This window comes from Nelumbo nucifera, chromosome 5 (assembly GCF_055504915.1).
Source record: "Nelumbo nucifera cultivar China Antique chromosome 5, China Antique-T2T, whole genome shotgun sequence".
In the NCBI taxonomy this organism is placed as follows: Eukaryota; Viridiplantae; Streptophyta; class Magnoliopsida; order Proteales; family Nelumbonaceae; genus Nelumbo; species Nelumbo nucifera.
In genome coordinates this window covers 60936777-60964514 of record NC_142653.1, presented here as the reverse complement: position 1 = coordinate 60964514, position 27738 = coordinate 60936777, and the positions used below count along the sequence as shown (strand labels likewise).

Here is a 27738-nt window from a genome sequence, read left to right as displayed (position 1 = left end):
ACAACTTGAAGAGTCAACCTAGGAAGGGAATTTTGTTTGGACTATGACCACATGAGGATCAAATCCTTTGAAATACTGATTAGGTTAGCTCTGTGGACTAGAAGAGGTCAAAAACTTTTGTAACCCGGTCTAATGTTGAAGCAGAATACAGGGCAATGGCACATGGTGTCCCTAAGATGTTATGGTTGAGATCATTGCTAAAGGAACTATCAATTGTATATCAAAGGCCTATGACAATGTATTATTACAACCAAACAGCCATTAACATAGCTGATAACCAAGTTCAACATGATAAGACAGAGCATATTGAAGTCAATAACATTTTATCAGAGAAAAGGTACTTTCATGCAAGGTGTGTCTTTCATTTATGGCTTTAGGAGAGTTGGTACTTGGTAGATGTCTTCACTAAAGATGCTATCGAATCAAAGCTTAATTTGTATATAGGAAAGCTCTTAATTTTTATGTAGGCATGCTGGGCATGTAATCTCTATGCTCAGCTTGAGGGGGGATGTCGAAAAGTGGGCTATATTTATCTTTTATCTGTTTTTTTTTTTTTTTTGCTCTTCTTTCTTTATTGGGACTTCAGTATTAGTGGGATTTTAAGCATTACTTTTTACCTAGACAGGGACATATGTTTATTTACGGCAGTTACCATATAAGATAGATGGACAACATAGCAGCCCAAAATTGGGAGTTGTCTTCAAACATACGCTTGTCTTCTCTTCCTCCTCTCTTCTTCTTTACTTTTATTTTTATTTCTTTTATCAGTAAATAAAATATATTTTATTAGCAAGGAGATGAAATTAATACATTCAGCTGAAAAGACTGTCAACCCAAGAATGCAAACAAATTTACAATGAAGCCCAAAAATGTTACTGTCTTATGACCCCTTGCTTAGTAAGGGAATCAGCTACACCCCATTTACAGTCCTCACCCACTTGAATACAGCATTTATGTCCTTTCTTCTTCTTTATTTTATGCTTTCTGCTTGTTTATTCTCTCTTTTTATTCTGAAAATCATCCAAATATATTGTTTATTATTTCCGGTTACAAGGCAAGGGCTTTGCAAACTAGAGACTTGGATGCCAAAATAATGTTCTGTGCAACACACCATCCAAATATACAAGGTCAATCCAATTTTGCAATCTAATTTGCACGGACGATTCCATCCCTTATTTTGATGCATCTGCAAGATAACAATAAACTATTCATGCGCGCGTGCGCGTGTACACACACACATATATATGGGGAGAGAGAGAGAGAGAGTGAGAATGACAAGTTAACAAAAGTTAAATTTAGTTTCTATTTTGCCTTCCCTTAGACAATGCAAATCAAAAACCTACGAATCAGAATACAATTGTAGGCTTTCATTGCTATATCGCAATAAGGCTCCGTTTGGTAAATGGGTGCGAAGTGAAAATATGGAATATTCTTGAATATTCTTTCCTTCCCACGTTTGGTTTGTGGGGTGCCATGAGATGGGATAGGAAAAAGGTGGGACTACATTCTCAATTCCTGGGATGTGGAATCCCACCATTTTGGCAGGAAACAAAAGGGAAAGGAGGGGGGGAATTGTTTAACAAAAAAAGAAGAGTTAATTGATTAACAATAATAAAACAAGACAATAAGACAATAATTGTTAATTGTAATAAGACAATAATAAAATAATTTAATTATAATTGATTAACAATAAAAACATTATTAGTTAATTCATAATTATTAAAAATTAACAAAAGTAGTTACTAATTAATTAAGCAATTATTGATAACTCATAATCATTCTATTATTAATTTACTTAATAAATAGAAAAAGTGTTAAAATAACTAGTAAAATAAAATAAAAATTATTAGCTAATTAATAATTAATTAATTATCTAATTATTGATATTCATTAATTGACTAATTATTTATAAAATTCATGAATAAACATATTAGTAATTAACAATTAATTAAAAGCAAAATATAAAACACTAAAAATACTACCGATTACCTAATTAATTAAAGTTAAAATACTAATTAATGATAATAATTAACTAACTATTAATGTTAATTGATTAATAATTATTTAACAATTAACAAAAAGTAGTTAATAATTAATTAATTAATTAATTAAGTTATTAATGAATTATTAAAAAGTTATTTTATTACTAATTTCATTAATAAATAATCAAAAACATTTAGTAATATAAAATAGAAATTATCAATTACTTCATATTAAATATTCACTAATTAATAATTAATTATATAAATATAAAAAATATTAATTTTAATTAACTAACTAATTAATTATAAAAGTAGTTAATAAAAATATTAATTTATGAATTCATTAAAATAATTATTTATTACTAATTTGCTTAATAAATAAATGATAGAAGAATTGATTATTAAGAAGAACTAGTAATGCAAAACAAAAATTATTGACTAATTCATAATAAATATTAACTAATTAATAATTAATTAGTTAACTAAAAATGAAAATGTTAATTCTTAATTCATAATTAATTGACTAATTATCAATACTAATTAATTAAAAATTTTAATATTTAATATTTAATGCATAAAAATATAAAGTAATAAAAATAGTATTAATTACCTAATTAATTAATTAATAATTGTTATTGGGGTTGATTTTCCCACTATTTTCCCTTTTGCAACCAAACAAGGGAACGGGAAAATTTTCCACCCATTTTTCCTTTCTCATCACATCCCATCCCACCAAAATCTTCCCTCTAACCAAATTACCAAACACAGAAGGGAAAGATGATCCTACTAAAGGGGACTACCACACCAATTCAGCTGCATAAATGATGGCGTAAGTACCTAGATTCAGGCACAATCTGAGCATTTGCTTGCTGAGCAATGCCTTCATGTTTTGGAGAAACAGGCTTGTCTGCAGATACATTATTCACTTGTGCTTTTTTACTAGGATGATCTGGCAGAGGAACCCGAGGCCTTTGAGGAAACTGTACCCCCGCGCTCTGGAAAAATAAAAAGAGAAGAGAAAAGTGATCTTTAGCTTACATGAACCTACACCCTCTCTGATGGTTTCAGTTTCTTTAATTATACCATAGTAAACAATATACTAAAAGAGCTAGTAGTGTGACCCATACATGAAAATTTTACGATAAATATGAAATTTAGATAGCACTACTAAAGCAAAAATACATGAATCTGGGAAGATTTTTAAAATAAAGGAAGGTGCATTAACAATGGTGACCTGACAGAAAAGACATGAAATGGAGAATGGAGATAATATCCAAAACAAGCAATGGACATGCATGTCATACTTCACTTAGATTGATACTATATTGGTGCCTATCGGAAGTCAATGGTGAAGACTATCTTAACAATAATGTCTATTTGCCTCTAGAAATAGACGCTGACTTTACAAATAAAAGCTTAATTAAAAAAAAAAAATCAGTAGATGATTGATAAAACATTTGGCCAACAAGGAAATATAACTTGTACATCCCTCCCTCCCCCAGGTGTATGCTTTTACCTTCTGCAGAATCCTAGTATTAGGTCATTCTAGCCAATACAAACTTCTACTGATTATGGAATAAAGCAGTTACAAGGGTTCATGTACAGCATCCATTTGGTGAAAGTTCCAAGAGATGTATAGTTGTGTGCATTGGTGAATACAGATCTAATACTAATTGCAGCATGTAAGGACAGACTTTATATGAAAGGTGAGGCATGGCAATTGCTAGAAGGAAAGTCTAGAAGATTTCATTAATCCAAATGTATTCAGTATTCTGTAATAAAGTGGTAAAAAAAAATGGTTTTTTATGGGAAGCAGCAACTTTCATTAAGCTTAAAGGAAATTTAGTACAATTGTCACCTTCATAGGCAAGGTGACCCCTCAAAATAAAAACAACTTACAAACACGCCTAGAATAAGGTATCAGCCATTGCATTTGCTGACCTCCTAGTCCATTTAAAATGTGCTTCAAGCTCCCATGTTAGGTTCAATATTTCCCTTACAGGCTGTCCATGGTGTCAAGGCGATGCCTAAGCGACAAGGCGCCCTTAGAGGCTCGCCTTGCCTAATCACCAAGCTGTTTTCTATAGTGTGTTATAAAAAACTTTTATATTCTTAATTTTTTTAGGTTATAATTATAAAAAAGATTTTTTTAAACTAAAATATTCATTTTGTGTGTTTATATACTAATTTCTTTTTATTATTTTCTTATTAATTAGGGTTTAATCAACACAAACATTGCTAAATGCTGTATTGAACACTCAAAGACTTCAAAAACCTGAACCAATTAGTAAGGAAGAACATAAAATGTTGTCCAATCAACACATTTTCTTCTTTTTCTTTACTAATTTTGTGTGTTTATATACTAATTTCTTCTTCTTCTTCCACCTTTTCTTTTCTTCTTTTCCTATAACAGAAATAGGGGTTCAGCCCCTATATTTTTTGAATTTTCTTTTCTTTCTTCTTTTTCTTCTCATGAATATGTTGGAATATGTTGATTTTCTATACTTTAACATGAAGTTTATACTTTCCTTATGAAAATTATGGATATTTATTAAGGAAATATGATTATGGAACCTAGGGAACTACGCTAGGATACATGCCTGATCTTCTCACCCATTTTTTTTATCAATATCTTCTCACCCATTTAAAAACCACATTTAATTCCCTTCTTAAACTTTCTATTTCCTGAAACTTATGTCTATAGACCTAAGTGATTTGGGAGCTACATCTTGTCCAAAAAATGACCACCTGAGAGTCCCCTTCCACCTCCAAGTTATGGAAACCAAATTGCCTAGCAAATTTTAGGCCATGGAGTAATCCACATAGCTCATCTGCCAAATCATCATTACCTTCTGCTAAGGGCCTGAATACAATGCCAACCCCTTGCCTTCTGTGTCACAAGAAACCCCTCCCAGGCCAGCCGTGGCCTGATTACCAATGTAACTCCCATCGAAATTGAGTTTAAAATAATTGGTTGCTTTGGGTCTTCATTCCATGGTTACTCTTTCCTTCCCTTTAGCTAATAGAGCCACTTATTTCCAATTTCTCAATATGTCATTTATAGAGAATAGTTGGAACTCTTCTAGGGTCTTCACCCAATATGCAACTTTTATTTTAATTGTTTCAATGATCTCCATCTCCCTCTACTCTTCTCCTTGAAAATCCTCTAATTCCTTTCTTCCCACACAAACCAATTGTTTACCAATCTGAGCCCCTAGAGGTGCAACTTCTGCACTAAGTGAGTCACCCAATCCTATCAAGCCAAAGAAAAGGGCCAAAACTCTTCCTTCCACATCTCCAAAAACACCCCCAATTCCAAAGGGACCAGGATTACCTACAGAGCTGCCATCAAAATTCCGTTTCACACTAACAGCCCATTTGGTTCACAAGAATAGGGGTCTGGAGTCGGAATCGGGATGGGCCATTCCAACTCCAACTGTTTGGTTGGACAGTATTGGATTCCCATTCCCATTCCTGGTGGAATGGCATTCCTCCGTTTGAGGGAATGGCCATCCCTCCCCCTCCCTTGGGAAGGAAATCCCATTCCAGCTGATTCCAATTCCTGTCTGAACCAAACAGACTATGGGAACAAATCATTCCAACTCCGATTCCAAGCGATTGCGATTCTGGTTCCAATTCCGATTTCGACTATGAACAAAACGGACCCTAAATTGTAAAGGGGGGGACCAATCTTCTTGAATGGTAATAGATGAGTAGGAAGAGCCCACTACCATGCTCCAACCGCTAAACAAATCATCTACGGAGAAGTCCTTGAAAAGATCCAACTATTTCAGCCAATGTATGGCCTTGATGACAATCCCTCCTATGAGTTCATGTGTTGTTCTTTCTTGTCCTTGGAAAATCCTGTTATTTCTCTCTTCCCAGACTGCCCAAATAATTGCTGCCCTCATTGTTCTCCACATCACCCTTCCTCTTTTCTTTGGTTGTCGGAAAAGGCTAGATTCAAAAAGATTTGTCACGCTTGTGGGAGGATCCACCTGCAACCAAAGGGAAGAGAACCAATTCCAAATATAAGTAACAAAAGGATAGGAGATTAATAGATGATTTACCATCTCACCACTCTTCAAGGAAAGGCTACAGGCACGTGGGGATTAACACCAATTTGCTCTTTTCCTTTGAAGCGCATCCAAAGTGTTAATTTTTTGGAGAACCACTTCCTAACAAAAGGTCCTCACATTTGGAGGTACAGGAGCACACCACACTTCTTTAACAGGCAAAGAGGTAGCCAAGTTAGAAGATTGCAACAAAGCATTGAGAAATAAAGAACAAGATAAACACCTTGAGGAAGATTCTTATCAAATTCTACTATCAAGACAAGATTGATCCAGAAATATTGAATTTAGAAGAGAAAAAAGTTCACCTGTCAAGCCTACTTCTAAATCCCTCAAACCTCTCGTTAAACCCAGCTGCCATGAATCCCCAGAGACACGAAAGGAAGAGATAATTTTAAATTTGTTCGAACAAAGGGAATATTGTTTCCTTTTTTTCTTTTTTTCTTTTTTTTTTCTTTTTCTATTCGAAGAAAGGGACTAGAGGGCCGAAAAAACATCCGTAAGAGGATGGTCCCCAATCCAAGTGTCCTCCCAAAAGAAAACATCATTACCCAAGAAATCATCATACCTAATGAAAGGAGAAAACAAAAGCAAGACACCAATGATGTCTTTCCACAGGGAGGATCGAGAAGTCCTAGGGTTAAGACCAGCATCCCATCCATTAGCTACCAATCCATGTATACTTCCTATCACTCTATGCCATAAGCTTTCTTGCTCCTTGGGAAATCTCCACAGCCACTAACCTAGCAATGCCATGTTTCCAGTGATTTAAAAGGCGCGCCTAGGCGCCTAGGCGCTCAGGCGAGGCACATTTTAGGGTAGGCGCCTCGCCCAAGTCCTAGGCGTAGCCCATTCAAAAGGCGCATGCCTGGTGCGCCTAGGCATGCGCCCGGTGCGCCTTGCACCTTAGCCCAGGCGTGCACCTTTTGGAAATTTGCCGCTTTTTCCCTTTTTTTAAGTCTGGCCGCTGGGCTGGGGGCTCCACCCCCGAACCCCCCGTACCATGCCCCTCGAGGCCAGCCCAAACAAGTCCATGTTAGGGTCTTAAATTCTTAGATTTCACACAAAAAATAATAATTTTATAGTTTAAATTGCTTTTAAGAAGATATTTTATTAAGATGAATGAATGGACAACATTACCAAATAGGGGGTTCTTGAAGCTTCGGTGGGTGTGGCACAAAGGCGGCTCGTAGAATTAAGAATGTAATATATCACATTAGCTACTTGATGCAATTGAGAAAAAAAGAGATTGTGGGTTTTATATGCTTGAAAATGTTTTATATGTTTGATTTCATTTTTAAATTCTCATTTGAATTTGCTTTACATATTATATTTATGTATTTTAATTTTACATAATAGGTTTTTTAAAACTTAAGTTAATATTTTTATTAATATTATGTTTTATAATTTTTTGCTTTTCTTTTTTGAATTTTTTTGCATTTTTTTTAAATTGTGCGCCTTGCCTCAAAAAGGCGCACACCTCACCTTGCGCCTTAGGCACAAAATGGCCCTTGCACCTTTTTTGCACCTTGTGCCTTTTTTGCGCCTTGCGCTTTTAAAACACTGCATGTTTCTTAATTTGGCATTTCCAATCCCTAAACCCCCTTTATCTTTTTTCCTAGAAACCACTTTTCACTAGATGATCCTTTTTGGAATCCCTAGGTTCCCAGAGAAAGTCTCATTATTTTTTCAATTTGATCCACAACCTTAAAAAGCACTTTGAAGGTAGACAAGTATACCGGCCAAGAAGTTTCCATTTCTACATTCCTTCCACCACAAACCATCTTTGGTTGATTTAGAAATTTTGGTCTGCTCTAGTTTGTCCAACAGTAATATACACTCCACCTCTTGATCAAGCTGAGGTCTTCTAAAATTGGGACTCCATACCACCTGCTCACCTCCAACATCATAATAGTGGGCAGTCAAGACCTGTTGTTCAGCCAAGCTATACAGTTTTGGGCACACGTCACACAGCTTCCCAACCCCAGTCCAATTGTCTTCCCAAAACCTCATTCTAGCCCCATCTCCCATATTAAACCTAACCAGGCCCCTGAATTCTGCTTTGAGGGATCCACAAACACCCTTTCCAAGATATTCAAAAGATTAATAACGTTATAAAACTTAAAGTCCCAAATTCCCCTTTTAAAACCCAGATTCCAGTTAAGCCCATTTGAAGAAGGAGAAGTCTTAATGAACTTAGACATTAATTCATTATTTTTTTTTTGAGAAAGGTAAGATAATTTTATTAAGAATATAGAGAAGGATACAAGTAGGCCCCTGGATAGAAGGCAGGCCCAAGAACCAGATTACATTACAGCTCAAGGAGATTTCTAGAGTTCAGCAGGACTCCAATCTCCCTAGTTTGGAAACCATTTACAGAAGCAATCCAAGAAACCACTTTTCCAATGGAATTAGAAATGGGCTGTCTATTCCTTTGGCCTTGTTCTGGAACACACTATTGTTTCTCTCCTCCCAGATGGTACTAATCACTGCTGCAGGAATTGATCTCCAAACACTTTTGGCCAACTTGGAAAGCCTTAAACAGTCCCAGCACAACATCAGATCCAACACAGACTTTGGCATGGCCCAGGCACTCCTACCTGGAAAGATAGTGATTCCATAAAGACATTGAAACAAAACAGTGGAGGAACAAATGATTGTTATGCTCTTCCTGTTGACCACATAACACAAAACTCAAGTCTTGAATCTGCACTCCTCCCCTCAGCAGGCTTTTCATGGTGAGGAACCTATCCAGGGCAGCAGCCCAAACAAGGGCATTTACTTAGGTAGGAGCTGTCACTTTCCAAACAATAGCAGCTGGAAAAACAGGTCTGTTATCTCCTTCCAAAACTTTGGCAAAGGACCTCATAGAAAAGAATCCGTCTGCACTCCAAGACCCAGCTCTGTCTGCACTCCACATTAATTCATTATTAAAGCAATAAAGAATAAAAAGAGAAGGAAATTGATCTATGAGAGAAGACTCCACCACCCATAAATGTTCCCAAACCTTTATGTTCTTCCCCAAATGTACATCATACTTGACAAAGTAGGCAAATGGAAAGAATATTATGGATTGCCATCCATGGAAATGCCAAAGTGACCCTTGCAAATAATCCTGCATCGTAGCTAGTATTTTCCATCCTATGAATACATGCCACCACTTTATGCCATAGATTCTCCATCTCGTTTGGGAATCCCCACAACCATCTGCCCCACTCTCCCTATTCTCAATCCCCCTTTCTGTTTATCTTTCCAGACAACATCCCATCTGCTAAGATGATCTCTCTTCCCTTCCCCTGGCTCCCAAAGGAAGTCTCTTATAATCTTCTCCACTTTCCTAACTACACCTTGTGGCATCTTAAAAACTAAAAGGTAATAAATACGTAAGCTAGATAAGGTGGATTTGATAAGTGTGATTTTTATCCCTATATAAATATAATTCCTCTTCCACACCACCAACTTCTTGGAGAACTTCTCTACAATAGGATACCAAAATCTAAACTCTTCGGGATTTGCCTACTAGTGGTACACCTAAATATTTCATAGGCTAACTAGTTGTTATACACCCTAGATAATTTGCCAACTGCTCCACCATCATGTCCTCTAATTAATCCCTACCAAACAACTCTTCTCCAAATTAACATTCAAATTTGATATCTGTTCAAACAGCCTCACCACCGATACTTGTTTTCCATGTTCCTAAACTCCCTACTAGTCATCATCATCCATGCTTTATCTGAACTACTGCCATTCCATTTTGTTTAATGTCATATCCACTGTTAAACTTGGGTGCTTAAATCATTTCTTTCCACTTTGACTCATGCCCTTTTTGTTCTACCCTAGCCCCCCTAGCCCCTTCAATTTGCAACAAATCACCTCTTCTTATGGATGCATATTGATGGTCTTCTATGGACGTGACCAAACCATCCTAATCTACTTTCTCTCATTTTATCACCTATTGGAACTACTCCTAGGTTCCTCTGAGTGACTTCATTTCCGATCCTATCCTTGCTAGTTTTCCACTCATCCATATCAGCATATGCATTTTATGCTACACTCAATTTTTGGACATGTAGTTTCTTGGCTACCCAACACTCTAATGCATACAGCATAGTTGGTCTTACAACTGTTTTATAGAATTTTCCTTTTAATCTAAGTGGTATTTGCCTATCACATAAAACTCCGGATGCACACCTCCATACTGATTTAAGCATCAAACATCTCCTACTCTCCTTATTTGCCTATGAGAGCATAATAGTCTCCTATGTAAAAACATTTTGCCTAATTAAATCAAACTCAGGAATAAGTCCAGCTAGAAATGCAAAAACCCTAATCCTCCTACCAACTTCGGATAAGTAGATGCATCATCATTACATATCCATTGAGAAACCTCCAAATTGTATATCTCATGCACAATATCATCAAAGCAGAGAAATAGATTACATGTGCTTTATGCCCCTACTTCAAAGTATTCACCTCACTTCTCAACTGATATGCACAAGCAACATCTAAATCCTAAGAAATAAGTTTCATCCATAGATACTTTCTACTAATATGGGGAAGCATGGAACTGCACAACCATATCTCACCATGTAATTCTCTTGTGTCCGATGGAGAGAAAGTGATGGGGATGAGAAAACTGAGTGACAGGTTATTGCTGTTCATGTTTCACAACAGGCAATTTGCAGAATGGATATTGGAGACAGAGAAAACAAAAGAAGGAAGTTTTGAACTTAAGGCCTCAAATGCAATGGAAAATTCTAAGGAGACCATTTCATCGCAGCCTTGTAGGTGGCCTACAAAATCCCTACAAGGCTAAAAACCCTAATTTCTTTTGTTTATTTTGGAAAAAGTAAGATAGTATTATTTTTGAAGAATCACATACAAATGGAGGAGCAAACAAGATTGCCTCCCCTGCATACACAGCATCAGATGTCACATAAACTAACTGAATTTAGAATTAGAAAAATGTTGCTAAGCTCAGGAACAACCGATAACCAAGAAACAAGTTTAGCCATAACACAATTGATCAACTCATCAGAACTTTTACAAAGATCATTAAAAATTCTATTGTTCCTCTCGGACTAAATAGTTCTGACCACTGCCGCTGGAATGGTCCTCCAAATGATTTTTCCTCTTTTTGATAACCCGGAATATACCAGCTGTGTAGAAGTTCCTGAATCGATCCTGGCATCACCCAGTTAATGCCCACCACATGCAAGAGTGTGACCAAATCCTCCAAGCAAAAGAACAATGAATGCATAAGTGATCCATGGACTCTTCCATTTGACCACAGATCCCACAATTTAAGTCATCAAAGGTGATTCCTCTTCTCATCAGACTGCTTCTTGTTAGACATTTCTTTAGAGTTGAAGCCCAAACTAGGAATTGACTTTGGAAGGGGTTGAAGGAATCCAAATTTGTTTAGACGGGAAATCACACTCTCCTCTAGAAGCTAGACCCTCCGCAAAGGATTTAACGGAGAAATACCCATCAGCCTTCATTTCCAGGTCCAAATATCACTTACTTGGGGATTGAAGGTGAAGATATTCAGGTAGCTAAGGAGGCTCATTACTTCCTCCACCTCCCAATCCTGAAAAGCTCTGTGGAAACTAAGTTTCCAGACACTTCCCCTCTTATTAGCTCAAAAGATTCAGCCACTGTAGCCTCTTTGTTCTCAGCCACTGAAAAAATAAGAGGGAACTTATCCTCTAAAATTGTTTCATCAAGCCACCTATCCTTTCAGAATCAAATTCTGTCCCCCTTTCCCACCTGAAAGCCTACACCCTTCAAAAAAGTCGAGAGCACTTCCATTATAGCCTTCAACCCCCAGGCTGAAGGCCATACTTTGCAGCAATGAGCTTTCTCCACCAACTATTTTCTTCTGTGCCAAATCTCCATAACCACTTCCCCATTAGAGCAGTGTTAAAAGTTTTCAGTTTTCTTAGACCCAAACCACCTGAACTATGTGGAGTACAGATCTGATCCCAAGCCACCAAGTGAATTTTCTTCTCATCTTCCCAGCCTTTCCATAAAAAATCTCTTTGCAATTTTTCAATTCTCTTAGCCACTTTACTCAGTAAAGGAAAAGAGAAAAAGGTAATAAGTAGGAAGGTTTGCAAGTGTACTTTTAATCAAAGTCACTCTTCCCCCTTTTGAAAGGTATTTTGTCTTCCAAATTGCCAATTTTCTTTCCATTCTTTCTACAACAGGTTCCCAAATTGTTGAGGATGAGCTTTTTGCACCCAGAGGAAGACCAAGATAACTAGTCAGGAGGTTCTATTTTACATCCCAGTACTTCTGCCCATTCTTCCAGCCCCTCAATTCTGCCCACCGGAATGATAGAAGATTTTCTTAAATTCATCTTCAGACCAGTTACTACCTCGAACCAGCTAAAAATCCCTATTATAGTTTCCAGCTGAGAAAAGGAAACGCCAATAAAGCATAAAGTATCATCAGCAAAGTGAAGAACAATGACCCTCCCACGACCTGGAATTATCTCAAAACCCTCCCATAGGCCTGCCTGACCCACGTGGTTGATGAATTGGGTCAGAACCTTCATAATACATAGGAAAAGCAGAGGTGACGGGGCCACCTTAGCAAATGCCCCTTGAATTTTTGAAGAAACCAGAAGATTTCCATTGATTAGAACAGAAAATTTGGGGAAAGATACACATACCCTCATCCAGTTTCTCCACTTCTGACCAAAATTATAGATTATCTAGTTCAACTCATGAAAAAAAGGTCAACTTTATGGCTACTATTAAAAACAAATAAATCAGCATATGACTATAATGGGTTAATTTACATAACAGCAACAAAAGCCCAGAACAAATTATAATATCGACGATTCATGATTTTAACAATAATTCACATAAATGAACTAAACCAGAATAGTGTACTATCACTTATGCATGGCATATGATAAACAGCAAGCAAACAGGATTAAATTTTGAACCACAGAACTTAATCAGCTAATAAAAAGAACCTTGTAGGTTAAAGATTTTGTATGTCTATACCTACCACCAAGTCATAATAAGCGGAATAATATTGAGGGAACTTTCCAGAAGCTCCACCATGAGATGTCTGTGTGGCATCAAGAAGAAGAAATATCTTCTCTCGCACAGGCAGATCTGACTATAGCACAGAAGATAAACTCAACATGCTCATTTTATAGTAACAATATAAAATATAGATCCATTTAACAGCAGATAATTTTATGTCTATGTGGAGTGGATAAACCTTTTTCTTTACAATCTTCACTAGTATAGGTAGAAGCCCAGTATCAATCACCAGTCTATGAACACGTTCTCCACAATTATTCATTAACATCTCCAATAGCTGCAAAACCAGATGACAGTTGACTAGCTGAGTAACAAGCCTGTACACTTCAATAAAATATGTAAGATGGGATTGGATGGATATGAAATTTGATGGGAAAAGGGAAAACAATTTGAATTTGAAATATCTTGTTGATAGCTAAACAATAAGGCATATTTTCAGAATACCAGGAAAAAAAAAGCAGAAGCATCCAACAACTTCAAGCTCCCAAAACACCAAGCTAATCTTCCAATATACTATTTGTTCGTCTTTAAAATTTTGTAGAGAATTGCCAAGAAGATCAGGAAAAAATAAAAAAAAGCCATAAGGGACTTCTCATGGGACTTGGGGGAAAGAAGGATCACTTGGTCAAGTGGGAGTTGGTGGACAAAACTCAATGACTGCAGTCCAGCATCAGCAACATTAGGCAACTCTTGCTTTTTCTTTACAATTTTTTTTCCTTAACCCTCTTGTTGATTCCCACCCCAAATAGACCCCCTTTCAATCTAGCAAACACCTTTGACGCTAGCACAAGTCTGTTAAGTTTTTTGTCTAAATCTTTTAACTGCATTAGGATGGCCCACACCAATCTTTTTATCTCCATTCTTTTCATTTACCCTTTCAAGCTCCAAGACTACGTTTTTTTCGAATATTTGCTCTACTATCATACTACCTCCCTTATATTGGCAAGTTTTTGCTTCTTTCCACAGCATGTCATCCTCCTATCGAGAGATATAATGTATTTCGGATTTTGGAGGTTATAGGTGTATATTTGTAATGCTAATAAATTTTGGGATTTGTAGGTATTTATGGGAGAAAGAAGGGCTTGTGTGAAATTCTGGTATAATTTGGCCTTTTGCTTATTTAAGCCATTGGTTGTCTGGGATTAGGGTGGACTGAGAGTGGATTTTTTTTGTGTCTGTAGAGAGGTCAGCCATGTATCTCTTGTTCTCATAGTGGATATTTTTCCCTCTCTTACTGTGGATGTAGGCTACCGAGCCAAACCACGTTAAATCTTGATGTTTTCTCTATTTCCTCTTCTTATTTTCTTCTTGATTTGTTATTCTGTTTTATATTAGTTGACATGGTATTAGAGCAGGTTTAGTGTGGAAATTAGTTTGGTGAATTTTATTAGACTCCAAAAGGGGTGATATTGCTTCTCGTTGCTTTTTTAGGAAACCAGGAAAAAGTAACATCATATTTGGATTTTCTTTTGGTTCTATCATACCTAATGGAATCTAGACTTGAGCTTTTAGAGCTCAGGTCATTTTTATATGAGAAAGAAGATCAAAGGGTCATTTGGACAAGGAAATCTGATCTGGTTGGTATATTAGAGCATCTTCAAGTCCTTATTTTTAATGCTATTAAAGCTTTATTTGGATTTTTCTCTTTTGTTGGCTCTCCGATAGGATTACCTCTATGGAAGGATTTATATTTTCCCTTCTCGTATTGTGGGTTATGCTCCTTAGCATCTGAACCAGTTCATATCTTCAAGCAAATTCTGGTTTCTATGTTGCATATCAACTGTTTGATTTATTGTCTAAAAGGTTGGTTGTTGGTCATTTAGCCAAGCTTGGTGTTTTCTTTGGGAGCTCCAATTTTTTGAAGAAGTATTATAGAAGCTCTGCAACTTCTCTGATCTATTTATGATTATCAATACCAGCATGGGATACTGGAGCTCAAGGTGACCATTTGGTGTTCGAGAAAACATCTTGATGGTGCAAATTTCTACAATGGTTTTCCATTGTTATGATCAGTTCTGATCTGAATCTGTTTGTGTCTTGGTTTGATATTTGGACTATTTCGGTGTGATGGATCTATTATCATTGGTCAATATCTGGTTTGTTTACCTCATACATGTTTTGCATGGAAGATGTTTGACGAAATGTTTCAGCAATTATCCTTTATTATGCTCACCAGTTCTGATTTAAGGTTGACGAAATCCTTGGAGTCTTGATCTCCTTCGGTGACATGGGATTTTGATTCACTTTATATAGTTGGATTTCCAATTGGCCAACTCCGATTCCTCAATTTGGTTTATGGAGTTCATAGTTAGCTTTCCTTCTATCAACTTTGAATCTTTGCTCTGGTTTATGGAGTCCAACATAGTTGGCTTTCCACTAGCCAACTATGTTTTGGTAATTCTGTTGGCATTTCTAATGATCTTTTGACATGGTTGGTTCTTGAGTTCAAATATTGTTATTGGCCTTTTGATGGCTAAATTTGATCCTTTGGCCTGATATGTGTTGACTTTCCGTTGGCCAACTTCAGTTTGGTGATCACTAGATCATGACTTGGCTCTACTCTGGCTTTCCAACACAAATTCATTCAACTTTCTAACACCCAACTTTGGTTTCTAAGTGGCCCCTTCAACATCTCAAGTTTCATGGTTGTAACTTCAAAAGTACACCTATTTTCATAAAGGTTGCTTCAACATCCTTCTTGCAAACTCAAGTTGGTTTCCCCACCTTGAGTTTGAGGGAAGGTGTCGAGAGATATATTGTATTGGGGTTTTTGGAGGTTGTAGGTGTCTATTTGTAATGCAGATAAATTTTGGAGACTTGTATGTATTTATGGGAGGAAGAGGGCCTGTGTGAAATTCTGGTATAATTTGGCCTTTTGCTTATTTAAGACATTGGTTGCCTCGCCTAATCACCAAGTAGTTTTCTATATTGTGTTATAAAAAACTTTTATATTCTTAATTTTTTTGAGGTTATAATTATAAAATAGACATTTTTAAACCAAAAGATTCATTTTGTGTGTTTATATACTAATTTCTTTTTATTATTTTCTTATTTGTTAAGGTTTAATCAACACAAACATTGCTAAATGCTGTATTGAACCCTCAAAGACTTCAAAACCTAAACCAATAAGTAAGGAAGAACATAAATGTTGTCCAATCAACACATTTTCTTCCTTTCCTTTACTAATTTTGTGTGTTTATATACTAATTTCTTCTTTCACTTTTTCTTTTCTTCTTTTCCTATAACAGAAATAGGGGTTCAGCCCCTATATTTTTTAAATTTTCTTTTCTTCTCTTTCTTCTCATGAATATGCTGGAATATGTTGATTTTCTATACTTTAACATGAAGTTTATACTTTTTTTATGAAAATTATGGATATTTATTAAGGAAATATGATTATGGAACCTAGGGAACTATCCTAGGATACCTGTTTTTACTTAAAAAAATCCATCGCAAGGTGCCCCCCACCGCCTAGCCTCGCCTCGGCGCCTTGAAAACTATGGTCAGGTGATGTCTCTTGTTCTTCTTCTCCACCGCCTCTTCCAATTCCCATTGAGGACCCCATTCCACTTGTTCCAATTGTGACTAAGTCTTCGCCTCTAGTGCAGCCTCCTGTTGAACGGCCACCCATCCGCCAAGTGTATATGCATCGACGACATGTACTAGCTCCTCATCCAGCTTCTTCACCGTCGACAGATCCGGCAGTTGTTCCCACACCAGCCCCACCCCTTGTTTCTAACCTTGATCTTCCTATGCCTTGTGGAAGGGTAAACGCAGTTGCACACTTCATCCCATTTCCAATTATGTTTCTATATCTCGCCTTTTTGTTTCCCATCGCCAGTTTGTTTCTCTATTGTCTTCTATTTCTATTCCTACGGATGTCCAGGAAGCCCTTGCCTCTCCAGGGTGGCACCATGCAATGCAAGAACTCTCAGCTTTGGCTCATAATCATACGTGGGATCTCACCACGCTCCCCTCGGTAAGTATGTTGTAGGTTATAAGTGGGTATACATTGTTAAGTATTTACCTGATGGTAGTGTAGAGCGGTTGAAACTTGAAAGCTCGACTAGTTGCCAAAGGATATTCCCAAACGTATGGCATTGACTACACCGAGACCTCTCTTGTTGCTAAAATTGGATCAGTTCATGTTTTGATATCTCTAGCTGCTATGTATGATTGGCCTCTGTTTAAACTTGACATCAAGAATGCCTTTTTACATGGTGATCTCCTTGAGGAGGTCTATATGGAGTAACCACCGGGGCTTGTTGCTCAGGGGGAGGATGGTAAGGTGTGTAGACTAAAGAAGGCCATTATGAACTTAAACAGTCCCCCGTGTGTGGTTTGGTAGATTTAGTGAAGTGATAAAGAAGTTTGGCATGAAACAGTGTCAAGTTGATCACTCAGTATTCAGCTATGATTCACATGCTAGGAAGATTTTACTGGTGGTATATGAAGATGACATTGTTATTACCAACAGTGACAGATTGGGGATTGATAGGCTAAAGATCTTTCTACAAGAGCACTTCCAAACAAAGGACCTTGGTAAATTAAAATACTTCTTGGGGATAGAAGTAGCAAGGTCTAAGCAAGGTATTAATCTGTGTCAGAGGAAGTATGTTCTTGATTTGTTGGAGACATGATTGTTAGGTGCCAAACCAGCTGAAACACCTATGGAACCAAATACCAAGTTGAGTAGTGATGTGGGTGAGCAGTTTGAAGATCTCGGAAGGCACAGGTGGTTGGTAGGTAAGCTAAACTACCTAACCATTATTTGCCACATATTTCATTTGCGGTTAGTGTGGTGAGCAGTTTATGTAGAATCCTCGAGTTCCACATTGGAATGCAATTCTAAGGATTGTATGGTATTTGAAGGGAGCTCTTGGTCGTGGCTTGTTATACAAAAGTGGAGGAAATCTTGAAATAGAGGGATACACCAATGCTGATCTTCCAAGTTGTTGGCAGATCTTCTGACCCATCTTATTTGAATGTTCATGTCTTTTGACAGCCATTTGAAAGGCCTGAATTCATTTCTAAGCTGCCAAGTCACCCCCTAACCTTTCTTCAACTATCCCAATACTATCTTCAAATCACCTTCTTTTTCTTTTTCCAGCTAAAAAGTCTGCTCTTCCTGAATCACCTTGCTCAATTGGGCCTAGGAACAAGGCACATATAATACCACCCTCATCTCTAATCACCCCTCCAATTCCTGAGGGAGATAGATTGTCCACACTACTGCCATCAAAATTTAGTTTCATCCAACCACCCACTGGGGGTGACCAAACCTCTAAGGTTTTTTTTTGTTTCCTAGAGGAAGAGCCAGCTATTTCCCCCTAGCTCCTGGAGAAATCCTCCACCTTGAAGTCTGAAAAGAATTTCAAGGTCTTTACCCAATGTACAACTCTTAGAGTTATGAGTTCTATCACTGCCTCCTTTTTTTTTATGATTTCTATCACTGCCTCCTTACTCTTCTCCTTTTCCCCAAAATTTCTTGTATTTCTTTCTTGTATCCCTTTCACATAAATATTCTCAACAATTTCTAATCAAGTTTCCGATCACATCCCTTCTTCTCCCCTCCCTTAGTCCCCTTACATTCCAGTCAAGTAACTTCATCTCCCTCCCCCTCCTCCCACTGATCATTCCAACCATCTTATCATTCACCTGAACTAAAACCCAAGAAAGGCTACCCGATCCTAATCAGATAGTGTTGGGTCATTGCAGGTTTACCACCTAATCCAATCCACTGGCATCCCTAAACTGAAGAGACTCTTATAACATAATAAGTAGTGAGACCAAATTACCCCTGACATCATGCCTCCTAACAATACACACGTGTTTAAGTATGTATCTATGCATATTTTAGGGGGTGTTTAACAACATGATTGGTTTTGTTTATGAAAACAAAAACAACTGTCACATCAGCAAAATTATATGTTTTTGCTGATGTTGCAGTCATTTTTGTTTTTAAAAACAAAACCAACCATGCTGTCAAACACCCCCTTAGTCTACATGCATGCGTACATAAAAAATAAATTATATTACATTGAATTCCATAAGCTGTTCATAACCACCACTTTGATGAAATTTAAAGCTAAACAACATGGAGAGTATAGGGTTCTGCACTCACCATAACAGCAAAGAGCTGAGTGCTAGCATTTTTACTTCCCACCCGTTTTTTAATAGCTTTTATAGCATCTTTAGCTTGCCTGCTCATTCAAAAAAGTTTTAAAAAAAAAACTATGGTTAGAAAATGGTGGAAAAGGGAGGAATTGAATCATCTTATATTACTTTGCACAAGGAGTGACATATAAAGCATGTACCAGATACATTTGCAAGATTTTAACTGAAAAAACTAATAGAGACAAATATTGCAAGGCAACAACCATTAATACTTCCCATTTTCCAACATGATAGGAAAAAAGCAATTTACCACAACCGAAACAGCTTCATTGAAGGCCAAATATGTAGATCTCAAAGAATTAGAAGAGAAAAATAACCTAAAAACAATGAAAAGCCATCATACTATAAATAAAAGAAAACCTACCTATAATATGACTAAGTATATTAAGTATTTACAGCCTTAGAAAATGTCACTCTCTAGCATTCATTTACCCATGCTGCCATGCATATTGTGGTCATTAAAATATTCAACTATACTCAAAAAATAATGAGAGAAAAGTTGGAGAGAATGTTGTCCAGAACAGGCCAATTGAAGTGGAAAGGTGCATCTGATGTGCTGTCTGTCTGGTGCATACTAGTTAGACTAAAAGAAAAATTCTATTAAGATGGATAAAGACCAACATTGCTTTATGGGATAGAGTGCTAAGCAATCAAAATTCAAAAAACAACATATTCAAAAAAAAAAAGGAATGTAGCTAAGAAGAGGATGCTGATATGGATTGACTAGAAACGAAAAAATTAGAAATAATTCAAACAAACATGTTAGAGATGACTTCAGAGTAGCTCTAACTAGTGATGAAATCATGCTTATAGGCAACCAATGATTGTACCAATGACAAGTGATTTAGTTCAAAACTTCAAATAAAAGGGTCTAAAAGAGCAAAGGTAAAACAAAAAGAAATATAGACTTAAGTGGTAAGAAATGATCTGAGTTTAATTTGACAGAAAGCATGACTCTTGATATAGCATAATGATGGAACAGGATTCATGTAGCTAGCCCCAAATGGTTTGGGTTAAGGCTAAGCTAAGTTAAGTTGAGACTCAAAGTATCTAACTAAATTGAAATTGCCAGTAAACTTGAATAGGTAATAACACTAAATAATAATACATAATCTTTATTGTGCAAGTAATATACCCTTGATCACGTGCAACTAGTTCACAGATTTCAATATTTTTCATCCAATCCATTTCTGTCAGTTTCTCACTGGTTGCCAAGTTGACAAGCTCAGCTGCCATAACTACTTGGTTCCAAATTGTTCACCAGGACATATAGCTCAGAATGTTAAACTTTTGGACATATCTGTAATAATTGGAAAAGAATTAGAACTTATCTGTATCAAATGCCATTACATTGCACCTGTCTGGTAGATCAATTGACATGTGCAAAAAACATGATTGCAAGAAAACTGGGTTAGTTACTAGTGTAGGGAAGAAAACTATTTAAGGCAAGAAGCATAATGTGGCTAGAGAACCTTAACATTCCTTTAGACCTAGCAAGAAGCTTAACATAAATTAACCAATCAAAGGATAACATTTTTGTTATCAGCATTATCAAAGGAGAACAATTAATACTTTAAAGATTATACTCAAATCCTAAAATAACTTGTACATCAATCAAGACAAGAAATTTGAGAACCCCATATATGCTACTTCACAGAAAATAAATATTGGAGATAAAAAGGGATTGGAAGGGGAGTTAAAGGAACTAAACACAACAAAAAAAAGTAAAACCCCACAAAATATTGAACGTCATCTGCAAGAGCATGATTTAATTAAGCAATGAAATAATATAACCACTGAATCTCAGGAGGAAGGAATTAAAGATTTTGATCTAATTAAATTGGGACCAATTTGCTTACTAGAAAGACAAAGTGCAATTTTGCTCGAAAACCAGCCAAGTAATGTTAACTAAAAAGTGCAGCTTGATTTGATACAAATGCTTTCCATAATAAGCAGAAAAGGCTATTTAAAGACTAAAGAGAACTTCCAACCACAATGCCCCATGAATCCATTCATGTGAAGATTGAGAAGAGTGCATAACTCAAAAAACATGTAAATATGTGAGTACAAATTCTGAGAAACACATAACTCATGATTGTCATGGTTAGTTAACTAGAAAGTGCATAATTTTTTATCATGATTTCAGTAATGCATAATTGCAAGAGCAATGTTATTTTCTTATTAACAGGCAATAATCTTTCTTGGATGCGAATTACAGTAGGGATTATTTCACAACATCAAAGCCAATGCTGGCCTCTGAACCCTTGTTAAAGTGCAACCAAAAATGCAATATACACTGCTAGAACACTTAATAAAAATATCCCCAAAATCTGATGCAAATAAAGCAGGTCCAGTATCAAAAGGGATCAATGGATGTGAGGAAACAGAAAGAATCCAATGCATTGTTCATGGACAGTTTGGACAGATTCACAAATCACAGCCAACAGTAGTTCTTTATTACTACGCACCAGCAATGTTTTGAGATGACATTGATTTGAAAGACACTTGATTGTACTTCATTATTTGCTCCATCAGCACAACAACCTCAAAATACAGTTGGCATAATATTTAGAAAAAGCTATTCTCGTACATTAGTTTAATCTACCAATTTCAGTTTAAATCACTTCACTATCAAGTATCAACAAACACCCATAGATCATTCAATTACCTAATCTACCAGATTACCCAACTGGATAATCCAAAACCACGGATTAGGGAGATTCAACACATAAGTCAACTCAGCAAACATAAACCCCACTTCAATCACAAAATTTGCAAACGTTCACGTCAGAAACAATCTTCCACAAGCAAGTAACCACAACCCAGATCTAATCGACCATTAAAAGAGACCGAACCCAATTACAAATTCCACAAACAAAACTAGTGATCCACAAAAATGGATCGCCAAATACAAAATTCAATCACAAGAAAATTAGAAAACTCCAAAAATGCCTTTTTTTCTCCGAGTTGAAGAGAATCAAAACAAAGACCAGGGTCACAAAATGATACAAATAGGCGTACCCGATTCAAGGAGTGTGGATTGAGAAACCCATAGACGCAAAAGAAATAAAAAGCAAGATAAAACGCAAAAAGCTCCAGAATTTCCAGAAGAGCAAATCAGCAACTTTCGGCGTCTACTCCACCCATGAAAGAATCCAAGCTAGGGTTTGCTTTTGAGCTCCTCCTCTCTTTCTGGTTTCTTCTTTATGAGTGTGTTCTGTTAATATTCCTCGTCCTTTTGCAGTGAAAGTGAAGGCACTGGCTTTCGTTCTGGGGTAGCGAGAAGTTAGATTTGCGTTTCCTTTTTTTTTTTTAGTTTTCTTTTTCTCTAACTGATTTCTCTGCTTTATATAATTGAGAAAAACAGTTCATATCAGTAAGCGACACCGCCATGAGCACCCAGTCCCAGCGAAGTAAAAAGGTTGTAGAGAGAGAGAATTCTAGATAGGAAAAGACGAGAGAGAGTGAGAGAGATCACCCGACAGGGTGTTCAGGTCTCAAGCCCATATTCCATGCTCCGCTGGATGGACGTTAATGGACGCACTCACTCCCGAGCCCGGATCTGCTATTTAGAGCGCTCCATACACCAACCTCACAACTCGTCCCAGCCGCACATCGGGGACATCTCCCCTACTTCAGTAAAACGCGTTCCAACAGCTTACCAATTTGATTCGACACCACACATCTCTCACTATGAAATTGGGGCCCACCAAAAGTAGGACCCGCCATGCATGAGATGTGTGGTGTAAGATGATGTTGGAAGGGTGTTGGAAGGTATTTAGTTGGCAAGTGATCCGAACTTCTTTTACATGGCACTTATCCGAGTAGGGATGTGCTCCCTAAAGAGCATTCCTCGCACCCACATTCCATCGTGTATTGGGAATTGTTGCTACTGAATTTAGAGTCAAGGGCAGCATAGTAATTTTTGAGGTCCGAAAGCTGTGAGTCCCACCTGCCAAGAGTGAAAAGACATCAAAGGCTCCAGGAGTGTTCCCAAGGGCAAAGACTATGACGATCAAGTTAGTCAAGGTTCAAAGTAAAGCCAAGTTCACAACAAGAGAGTAAGTGTACATTTAGTTGTGAATGTACATTTAGCTGTGATGCCCCTTTTATAGTCAGAGTCACCTGGGGGAAGAGTAATGAGCAATGAGTAACCATCTCGTAGATTGCGGTCACATAGATGGGAGCTAAAGAGGCATCAGATAACCACAATCCCTTCATTAGTGTGTCGGGAGTAAATGCGTCGAGAACGTGCACCTGCAATAAGTGCTCCATAGTGGCTCGGAGTGGGAGTTACCTTGTTGCCCTTGGAGGAGTGTGGATTGATAGGGGTACCCTTAGACAATGCCACGTGTTGGGGTTCGGTGTGTCGGCCAAGTATACCTATATCACTTGCCCCCCACTCTCAAAGCCAAGGCCAGGGCCGTTGGGTGAGTTGTGCTCAGGGCTCAGCCTCGGTCGATGAGAGCAGATATATGTTCTAGTAGTACTTCAAGTGTTTGTTCATGGGCAAGAGCTTTGCTAGTGACATTGTAATGTCTTTATGCGGTCTAATGTTTGTGATCGGGACATATCTGTGTTTCTGTTACCAAGTTGTCGTAACCTAAATGGGTGCTTGTTGTTGTTGTTAGATAGTCATGACTGAGACCGGTGATGGCTTCTACTGTTAAGTAGTCATGTCCAGGATGGGCACTGGCTTCTATTGCCATGGGGCCGTGACTGGGATAGGTGATGGCTTCTGCTATCAGATGGCCATGTCCAGGATGGGCACTAGGTTCTACTACCATGGGGTCATGACCGAGATGGACGATTAGACAAGCGCACCAATTCAATGTAGCTTGAGTCAAAGGCAATGAAAGATCCGACTTCGGGCTTCAATATAGTTTCATATTTCAAGGTCAATGCCACATGGAGGTTGTCAGTGTGGATGGTTAAGGTGACGCGAACGTGTCAAGGTCTAGTATGACAAGGGTACCCTTGGACGATGCCACGTGTCGAGGTCCAGTATGTCAGCCAAATATACCTACATAAAGAAAATCTCCTTATGAATAAAAATACAAGTATGGGAGATGTTCCCAATGTGCAGCCAAGACATGCTAAGAGGTCAGTGTGACGAGCAAATCCAAACTCTAGCCAAGCCAAGACTGTACTTTGGGGGTAGTGACAGATAGGTACCTAAACTTTCAATTGCAACACCTGAGTATCCTGAACTCTCAAAAATAGACACGTGGGTCCATCCATTACTATTCCGTCAGTTAAACACTACATAATGCCAAAAATACCCTTCTCATGTATTTTTTAGATCATTCTCAAGTAACCGAATGTCTCCCCATGATGGCATTCTCACATGGACAACAAATAGCATATCCAATTTCACAACAACTGCATTAGAAGGGTATTTTTGACATTATGTAATGTTTAACTGACAAAATACTAACAGGTGGACCCCAAGTGTCTATTTTTGGGAGTTTAGGGTACTTAATATATATATATATATATAATTAGACAGTGTATGTGCTTAGCTCCAATCAAATTGATGTATAGATACATTTATTGTAAATGAATAAAAATACATTACTTTTTCATGTTGATATTGGTATGTTTCTATGAAATTATCCCTTAAACTGGACACTTATGAGACTCGTGTTAGTTTAGAATTTATCCTGCCAAGGCTAACACTGATGTGTAGCCAAAGAAGTTGGTTGAGATAGCTTGTCTCAACTATTAGGGTTAGACCCAAAGCACATGCAATGTGTATTTGGTTGAAACATTGAACCCATGCCATTTTTCTAATTATGCCCTGGACCTTGGATATTGATGGGCAAAACTGGAAAATTACACATAACCCCTACACTTGATTATGGTACCGCACTAGGTGTCGGATTGGGATGTCTTTGATATGTCAATCATTGAGATCCATTGTGGGTCAAAACCTAGGTATGTTGGGGTAGTCTGATAATTCACTTAATTGGGTGATCATAATAATAGGATCGGCCCCTTTGTCGGACAAAGTGAATGATAGGATTTGCACTCTCACTGGATGGAAACCTAAATTGCCAACAGTGGATTTCAACTATGTTTGAAATTTGGTTTTGTAATATATGTTTTATGAAAAAAATGTTTGCAAAAGGTTTTAATTCCCGGGATCCATCCGAGCAGAGAGTGTGACAATACACCTTGTAGCTAGGAGAGAGGTCCTTCCTTGTCGGGCAGTGTTTAATCATTATGGGCCGAGAGGTTAAATGTAAAAGACCATTACAGGATGGTTGAATTATCCTTGTGTCTTCATAGGATGGCTAAATTTAAGGATAATTTAAGTGTAAATGTTGGGCCCATAGTGATGTGCTCAGGGGTTTATTGCCTTTAGTAGTGAATTCTACAAAACCTTTTCATAGAGGCTGGGCTGAACCCATGTGGACTTATGTGAGGTCATTGTGGGGTCCCACGCTATACAAATCAGGCCTAAATTGGCCATGCAACACCCTTGGGTCATGAGCCTTATAGCTGATGGGCCTAAGGCCCATAATTAATATGATTAATTAAGCTGTCACATGATTGACATGTGACATAGGGTGAATCTGGGTTTGCATTTGGGTATGGAGCACCTAATCTTATAAGAAGATAAAGTCTATCTCTAATTAAAGTCTAGATCTGATTTAGATCTGGATTATCTCCTAATTAGATTAGGATATAGCTCCATAAGAGATTATAAAAGAGGAGGGGGCAGACCAGTCCAAGATAGCTTCATATTTTGTAGTTTCTGATCCTCTCTGCACCCTTTTGTCTCTCAGTTTTTTCCCAGTTTGACCTTGACTGATATAGATCAATTTTTCTTCTAATTTTTGCAAGAAAAATCCAGAGGAATTTCATGCTTACCTCCCTAGTTCGATCTAAGCAATTGGATTGCAATTTTGCTGAAAACTACGTTGCTAAATCGGCTTCAAAAGTACACTACGCCATCATTAGTGGAGGCTAGTTTTAGGTCTGATTTGTGTGTGAACTTCCACCTTAGGATCTGCGTTTGTGGTATCCGTATCAGTTATACATCTCTCTCTTTGTTTGGTTTCAAATCTAGTCTGGTTCAGTGCAAGACTGATCCTTGAAAAATGCAATTTTTCAAAACATAGTGAATTCGATTCCTAAAAGGATTAAGAAATTTTTGAAATTTTGCCCAGCCATCTAGCATGGTTCAGACATCAATATGATGGATCCTAATCCTTCCTTCATACGCACACACACACACACACACACACATATTTATAGAATTTTTTGATACATTATTAGTATCATTATCATCACCTAGAATTGCCACATGCAAAGCACGTGTACGCATACTAGTATTTATAAGTGAACAGAAGTATTAAAGTGGATTAATGGTAATAAATCAATATATTTGAAAAAAATGTTATGGGTTCACATCTTATCATTTACATTTTGAAAATTATATACATTTGTCACACGATCAGTTTTAAGAAATCGGGAGTGGTCCACTAGTTTTCCAGTTAAACCAGTGAGTCAATTGGAATTAGGTGCTTTTCTACCTATTCCAGTTTCTAAGGTACAATTGAACCAGACATAAGTCTAGGTTATGGTTCAATTAGCCGGTTTAGTCCGGTTTCTAAGGTTTTAACCTTAATCATAAGGAAAAGCTCGTCTCCTCTACATATTTCAATAGAATAATTGAATATCTTTGATGTATTAGTGATGGTAAATTTCCCTAAACCCACTTTTACCTTACATGAGTGGAGGTGGACCAAGTGCATTTAGTTGCTTTAATAATAAATTGTTAATTAGAGATGAATTAATTTCTTAGTTTACCTTCCACAATTTTTTTTCCTAATATGGGTTTCATTAGATGTGACACATGATTATATCTAGAAGCAGATCTACCCACATTTTATTCATTTTATATCCCCCAATTTTTTGGGATTGGACATTACACACAAGTTTGATCTTTATATCTATTATTAACATAACAAGTAGTTTTTCTTTTATTTTTTGTTCCTTTTAATGGGAATTTGTTCATCATTTTTGTCTTCAAATGCATCTAAAACTAGTCATCATCCTTTTATCCTATGGGGAATATTTTAAAACTAGTCGATCTAGTTAAACCATGTATTCTAGGGCCAATGAAAAGAATTTTGATGAGCTCTGTTTGAAACTAATCTAAAAACCCTACAAAACTATTGAAATGTTGGAATCTTCAATAGCTATATTGTGCTTTAAGCAGCTATTTCTATGTAGGTTGTTAATGTCATTGTTATTATATTTATCATATCAGATTCCACGGTATTGTAGAAGTTTTAGTTAATATTTAAGACAAGGCTTTGTTTGATGATTAAGTGATTTGAGAAATAAATTCTTATTGCATAAGTACTTAAAGTACTTATTTGAATAAGTACTTAATGCTGTTTGGCGACTTCTTTTCCAAACCATTTATAC

At 37.0% G+C, this 27738-nt stretch overlaps 1 protein-coding gene across 3 annotated transcripts in view; it reads right to left on the bottom strand.

Annotated features, from left to right (window-relative positions):
- Positions 1 to 22817, bottom strand: part of LOC104588563 (ENTH/VHS/GAT family protein) — a 54393-nt gene extending 31576 nt beyond the window's left edge. The window contains exons 1-6 of one of the 3 annotated variants that reach the window (XM_010246545.3): positions 22318 to 22817; positions 20432 to 20596; positions 19244 to 19322; positions 13298 to 13396; positions 13079 to 13192; positions 2820 to 2977 (exon numbers count right to left, since the gene is read on the bottom strand). In XM_010246545.3, the coding sequence (XP_010244847.1) occupies positions 2820 to 2977; positions 13079 to 13192; positions 13298 to 13396; positions 19244 to 19322; positions 20432 to 20532 (551 nt within the window). In that variant the 5' untranslated portion in view covers positions 20533 to 20596; positions 22318 to 22817. Of the gene's footprint in view, positions 1 to 2819; positions 2978 to 13078; positions 13193 to 13297; positions 13397 to 19243; positions 19323 to 20431; positions 20658 to 21964; positions 22079 to 22317 lie in introns of those variants that run through there. The other 2 variants (XM_088887550.1, XM_088887551.1) reach the window with 2 other exon arrangements.
- Positions 22818 to 27738: the final 4921 nt, after the last annotated feature.